General features: G+C 39.5%; 1 protein-coding gene across 1 annotated transcript in view; it reads left to right on the top strand.

The window, feature by feature from the left end:
* Positions 1-1,057: 1,057 nt before the first annotated feature.
* The window catches only part of LOC126371701 (fibroblast growth factor receptor 3-like), a 189,415-nt gene continuing 183,369 nt past the window's right edge, over positions 1,058-7,103 (top strand). The window contains exon 1 of the mRNA XM_050017012.1: positions 1,058-1,341. Coding sequence (XP_049872969.1) covers positions 1,336-1,341 — 6 coding nt within the window. The 5' untranslated portion in view covers positions 1,058-1,335. The remainder of the gene's footprint in view (positions 1,342-7,103) is intronic.

Below are 7,103 nucleotides of genomic sequence, written 5' to 3'. Positions count from 1 at the left end.
AAACGATGACCTTTTTTCACCCAGGCACAATTACATCTTCCGCCCATTAGGTATATTCTAATCAAAATAAGGAGACGCAATATGGGTACTTAGCAACATAATCCTATAAGTACTTAATTTGATCCAAACTAGCAACAATTATTTTTAACATGCTTCTGCGCTTACATTGTCATCATCATCAGCCCATTAACGTCCCCACTGCTGGGGCACGGGCCTTCTCTATGGATGGATAGGGAGATACATGCTTACATTGTATTTTTGAATAATTATGTACATACGAGAAAATAGGTAATTATCACGGCAAATCTCAACAGCGCCATCTATATTATTTTTGGGGACCGTGACCTGAAAAGTCCCCTAGTCCGTGAAAGTCCGTTTTCGAAGCAACTAGGTAAGCAATTATCCACGAATGAGGTTTTGGTCAGGTAAGAAATATTGTTATAAGCTCAATAAATGACTGGTAAGAAAACTAGTAAAAAAAATAAAGAGCATCGTCCCGCCCTTTTCTTGAGTAAGTAGTCATATTTTTATAATTTAGGTTAGTTTCGGTCCCGAGATGGTAAAAGGGAACATTTTTAATTGTGCCTTAAATAACTGTAGTTATGTACCTATAGTTTGTTTAGTTGTAATTATTTGTAATTATTAAGAATATTTACCTACTGGAATTAGCTTTAAGTACTCTCTTGTATAAGTTTTTTTTTATTAGATACGTGTTTTGATAAGTTATGTGTTATTCCGTGTTTTAGTTTTTTATTTGTTACTGTGGTTTATCTAAATAATAAACGTCTATTTCTTCCTTTCTTTCTTCTAAGTAATATATTTCATTATTTGTAAAAGTTTTGAAAGTGTAATAAAAAAAAAGAGTAAGTATGTTGAAAACTACCCACATTGACAATAAATTAACTTGTACGGTTAGTTTAATCTTAGCTCGCATAGCTGACGGTACGATTTACACATTAATTAGATAGTTTCTTAGATCAAAGATAAGTTATGAAATTCTAATTACTTACTTAATAAATTCAGAACTAAAGGTGAAAAAAAAACATTTTATTTATTCTATTTAACTTATTTATGAATTTAAATAAAGAAAACTGTAATAATAGGTGCGACATTTTGTCACGTTTTTCTGTGACGTCACAGGTTGCTTTTTCATACAAATTCCATTGTAATTTCGCGTTGTGACGTTTAGTAAAAAGTAAAGTGATTTTACTAGTTGGAAACTACCCTATTCGTGATAGTTTAAGCTGGGTGGCACGTAATAAGCCTTCCCGAAGAGCGCCACCATGCTCGGGCCCTCCCCGTGAATAGCGGCAGACGGAGTGAAACAGTTACATCATGATGGTAAGCTTTCTTTTTTGACGTGACTTATTATAGATTTGCCGCAGATGGCCTTAACTACTTGGCCGGACTAATGGGTAGCGCTGAAGGCTCTCACCCGGTACAACGTTTAAGACAACAGGCCTGAGGGGCGCGAACCTCGGTTCAGGGCGTTGTTGTCTTAGAGAAAAAATACTTATTTGTAAGAAGTAATCGACCCTCGTGGGTCGATAGCGATAAGCGCTGATTGGGGGAAATCGTCGATCACGCCGGCGGGGTCGGTATCGGGGTCCTAAAGTAATTGGTGTCTCGAGCTAATTGGCTGCTTCTGTGGCTAGAGTAATCGGGTCGTCGGGATCGTATATTACGTCCTTCGCATGATGATAAACCGAATCCGATGCAATCCTCTTACAAAACCGTCTTAGTGTGTAATCTCGGTTCATATCGAGGGGTTCTCTCAAGCTTAGCTTGCGAGATAAATTAGGGTGGTATTAATAAACTCAGCTGAGACTGCCCTCAAAATCATGATTCAGCACTGAATTGAGCATGTCAAGTTCCTGTTTTTTATAAGAACTGTCACATTGACATGATGGTCTCAAGATAAGCAGTCTCAAAGCTGAGATTAGTTTAAAACACATAATAACGGGTTCTTACCGCGTTTTAATCAGGGAAATATGCCATGATCACGGGATGGCACTTGCAACAGTGTCGAAATATCGGGAGTCTCATATTTCCCTGATTTAAACGCGGTCAGAACCCGTTATGTGTTTTAATTATGATAATAACCGCGTAAACTTAAAACAATGATATTAGTTAATTAATACCACAAAGGGTGGTAATAAACTAATCTCAGCTTTGAGACTGCTCTCAAGATCATGGCAATGTGACAGTTCTCATATATAAAAACAGAGACTTGAGCATGATCTTGAGGGCAGTCTCAGCTGAGATTCGTTTATTAATAGCACCCTTAGCTCATGGCAAACTCGTAGTATAAAGAGTAATATTATCGACCGACGTCTCACGGTCTGCAACCGATATAATGGACCAGTTAACATGAATGAAGGGCTGACAGTGAGGTAGGTTTAGAATAAATTATGTTAAATACATGTCACTTACCTGAGCTTAGGGAAACTTACAAAGAGGAAATTAAATCGAAAATAAATTCAAAAGTCCGGCCCGAGTCAGAATTTATTAATTTTCTCTTTGTAAGGTAAGGTAGGTAGTTTGTGGAGGGCGTCTAAAATAAAAAACGGATCTCCCTCAGCCATAAAATGAGGATTAATACTACGTATACGGCAACTCCGCTCCTCGCCAGCGTCTGAGCTAGGTTCACCTCCTCGCCGTCGAACATAGTTTAGACTTGAATCGTATGGTGTCAGACGTCACACACACAGATGCGCGTGTACGATTATGTCGATGTGTAGTGTAAGTGTAAACCGAGGTTATTTGTATGATGTGTCCGGGGTGTCCCTCAGCATGATGAATCCTGCCATAACACCAGGGCCGCGGCCCGTGTGTTATGGTAGAACTATCGTGTGCCACGGACATACCAAACAACATAATATACTTACTTGATATATCATAACGTAGATTATAATAACTTATATTACTTGATCTTCTTCTATCGTGTGGGTTGTGAGGTGAATTAGCAACCTCATCAACCCCGGTGTCAGGGTTACTATTGAGTCGCCAAAAGCCCCTGACATGGCTCATGTAACGACTACTTACTTACATCAGTAAGTAGTAATCGGGACCAACGGCTTAACGTGCCTTCCGAAGCACGGACCATCTTACTTTTTGGACAATCAGGTGATCAGCCTGTAATGTCCTAAACAAACTAGGGATTACTAAGTGATTTTTGTGATATGTCCCCACCGGGATTCGAACTCGGGACGTCCGCATCGTGAGCTCAACGCTCAACCACTGGACCACGGAGGCCGTTATATACTTGATATTATACATATATATTATATACCTATCTACTAAACAAAACAGAGTATTTTATAATTAATTATAATTTTTGACGTGACTCAAATAGATTGGCCGTATATGGCATTAACTAGTTGGCCGGACAAATGGGGTGCGTGGAGGGCTCTCACCCGGCTCAAATTTTAGACAACAGGCCTGAGGATGCCCATTTGGGCGCTATCTTGTAGGCGTCGAATGAGAGGATTATATTTGAATGAAATCGACCGTGAGCCGGTAGCGAGAAGGGCTGAATAAGAGAAATCGTCAATCAAAAGTCATCGATCCAAACGGCCGACTCGAAGCCGTATTTTTTTTTTTTAAATCGTTCCTCTTCGATTCACGTGCGAAAGTATACACCCATTTCTCCTTATTCTATGCCCATTTCACGTAACACATCAGAATTGTCATTTGCAACATGAGATAGGTATAGATATATATATATATATATATTTGCACGTGAGTTGGGAACGAACGATTCAATGACCTCCTTTTCTGAAGACAGGTTAAAAATACACGTGAAATTGTCGACCAAAGTTTTATTGAAGCTAATTTAGTAACTAAGACTACCTACGCAAGGAAAATGCCCCGGGTCTAATCTATTTATAGGCAGAACTCATTTCCCTTATTATCCTCAATAATTCATGTATTAAATGTAGGTAGTGTTGGTGAGACTGGGTACTTGTTTCATTCTTTTAGTAACAATAGTCAGTCCCATTTCCCTGCGAAGTGTTAGCTTCTAGCACACCCCGGACACTTCATACAAACAACCTCGTTTTACACAGACACTACACATTGAGATTATCGTACACACGCATCTGTGTGTGTGACGTCTGACACCATACGATTTAAGTCTAAACTATGTTCGAGGGGGGGGAGGTAAACCCAGCTCAGACGCTGGTGGGGAGCGGAGAGTTATTCTATGCTTCTAGTCTAATCTAATCTTAATTTATGTAAATACTTTTGTAACCTTCACTGTTCTGAGAAAAAAGTTATTCTATTCTATTCTATGCATCCAATTCATATTGAATTCTATTTTATTTATTTATCTACATTTCACGACATTACAGTGCAGTGCAGGCGCGCCAATGCGCTGTAAAACTTCACTCAATCAATCAATCAATAATACTTTATTGCACAACGACATAACAAAGGACATAAACATACGAATAAAAACATAAGTACAATAGGCGGCTTTATTGCTAAATAGCAATTTCTGCCAGGCAACCTTAGGGTGAAAGAAGTTAATGCATTGGAAAACTTCATCATAAATAGTCGCTTTTTCAGCCCCAATATCCCTATGTACGCTTAAATCGTTAAAATTACGCAACGGATTTTGATGCGGTTTTTTTTTTAATAGATAGAGTGATTCAAGAAAAAGGTTTATATGTGTAATAACATCCATTAAATAGTGGAAAAATACTGTTATTTTTGAGGTTTTTAATGTGCTGTCGTAAACAATTTATTTATTCCTCAGCATTGCACCCGAGCGAAGCCGGGGCAGGTCGCTAGTTTATAATAAAATAAAGAATCTGTGGACAGTTGTTATCGATTCCACAAAATAAACTTTCGTTAAACGCCAGGCTAATACGTAGGTTGATAAGTTTTTTCTTTTTTTGACGTGACTTATTGTAGATTTGCCGCAGATGGCATTAACTACTTGGCCGGACAAATGGGGAGCGCTGAAGGCTCTCACCCGATACAACGTTTAAGACAACAGGCCTGAGGGTGCCCAGTTGGGCGCGAACCTCGGCTCAGGGCGTCGTCTGAGAGGAAAAATATTTGAAAGAATGAATCGACCCTAGTGGGTCGATAGCGATAAGCGCTGAATGAGGGAAATCGTCGACCACGTAGGTTGATAAGTGTTAATTAACGCGTACTATAGGTTTTATTTAGTGGCGAAAAACCGTCACTCAATCTTTATTACGAAGCGATGGACGTTGGTAGGTAGACACTATAGGCTACTTGACAACTTAGTCAAAGAAGATAAGTACTTTTTTCAACACCAAAGTTTTATTTGGAGTTTGCATGCGAAAACTGTCCTGTGACGTCATCAATAAAAGCGGCAAAGCAAACGTCGTACACATTGGTGCTAATTCCTGTAGATACCATTTAATTTTATTTTAAGTTATATCTGTCATTTTCTTATCCACTGAACAAGAAAGGGACGGGTAATCGACAGACATAAAATTTATGGAGCGCACGTCAATTTTAAGCAGAAATTAAAACAACCTTCTAAAAATTTTACATCGGACAATAACCCGACGGAGTTAAATAGACAGCACACGTCAAACGGTTTGCATACAAGCGTGATACCTTTTTGATTCGTCCGAGTTATTCATTCATTTATTCATTCTTCCTAAAATTAAGAGCTGTCAATCATCCGTTCCTTTTTCGGCGGATAAGAAAATGACAGGTATAACTTAAAGTAAAATTAGGTGTCTGCAGAAATCGGGGTCATTGTTATTTAATTCATAAATAACATTCGAAATAAATAAAAAACATACAAAACGTTCAGCTGCTTGTCTTCCCGGGCATGTCGTAAAAACCGACAGAGGGATTGTGTCCTCTAACATGATGGCCTAATGTTATGGGCGATAGGCTGACCCCTTATAAGGTTCATCATATCCAGCTTACGACATCGTATCAACAGTGGTTGTTTTTGATTACTTGTGGCTCTGCCCACCCCATTAGGGATTACGGGCGTGAGTTTATGTATGTATGTATGTAAATAAAATTCGAAAACAAGTCGAAAAGCATAATGAGATTGATATTTGATCATCTTAAACTGGCTTCTATCTCTAGATTAGCATTTATAATTTATGTTTGACCCGGTGAACAATGTAAACCGTCTCGAACAAAGAGCTTCGTATAATTGAGGTAGAACTTCACTTACAGGTAAGTTCGTTTAATCTCTTAATTCCATGGTGATTGCAAGTCAATACTGTCTTCACCGTAAGGGCTCACGTAGATTCATATTTAGTTGACACGTACTTTTGTTGCTATGCTACTTAGGTTCTACGACGATCTTGTGACGTAGCGAGTAGCAGCGGTATCAGTACCGGTTGGAGGCCGAGGAAATGGATTCTGGTAGGGCTCTAGCTAGAATATCACCGATTGAGAAATTGGTCGGTGTACTGCCGAACGGAAGGCGATTGGGGCAACCACCGTTCTACACGCCCTATCTATGGAGTAATGGCGATTACTCCACCGACAAGAGCGCAGCTCTTAAATAAAGAGAGAGAGAGTTGACACGTTTTGGAATGGTGGAACCGTGGTAGCCCAGTTGGTAGAACGCTTGCCTCTCACTTTGAGGTCGCAGGTTCGAATCCAGCAAATTTAGTTATGAGGATAAACACTAAAAGCTTAAATGTTGGCGGCAGCACTGTTGAGTGTTCCTAAATGTTGACAGTTGGAGAACTGGACGAAGAACACAAAATTTGTCGCCCCCCTTTTAGATATTGATAATAGCCTCGGGTTCAAGTCTAAAAACGTCGGGTTGAGCAACAAAGTTAAAACTAGAATAATTAGGTTATACCTTGCATTACATGGTATGGAATCATGAATCAACTGTTATTGCATTAACAAGATATTTACTCTCACATGTTTATTGCCATCGGTCAGGCCGGACAATACAGTCGACTCGCTCCGGTCTAAGTAATCGCATATACCCGGGTGCCTTACTAATGTGATACAGGTGGCCTTGCCGCTAAGTTTCGCTCTTCCTATTCACCCTAGATCACAAGCTTCTGGTCGTGCCTTGATCAATATCTGGCACCCGCCGGACAGGGAACCTCCACCAGTATGGAGATACTGGCCCC

The sequence above is a fragment of the Pectinophora gossypiella genome, chromosome 13 (genome assembly GCF_024362695.1).
Source record: "Pectinophora gossypiella chromosome 13, ilPecGoss1.1, whole genome shotgun sequence".
Taxonomy (NCBI): domain Eukaryota; kingdom Metazoa; phylum Arthropoda; class Insecta; order Lepidoptera; family Gelechiidae; genus Pectinophora; species Pectinophora gossypiella.
The sequence above is the reverse complement of the archived record's forward strand: the minus strand, read 5'-3'. Positions and strand labels throughout refer to the sequence as shown.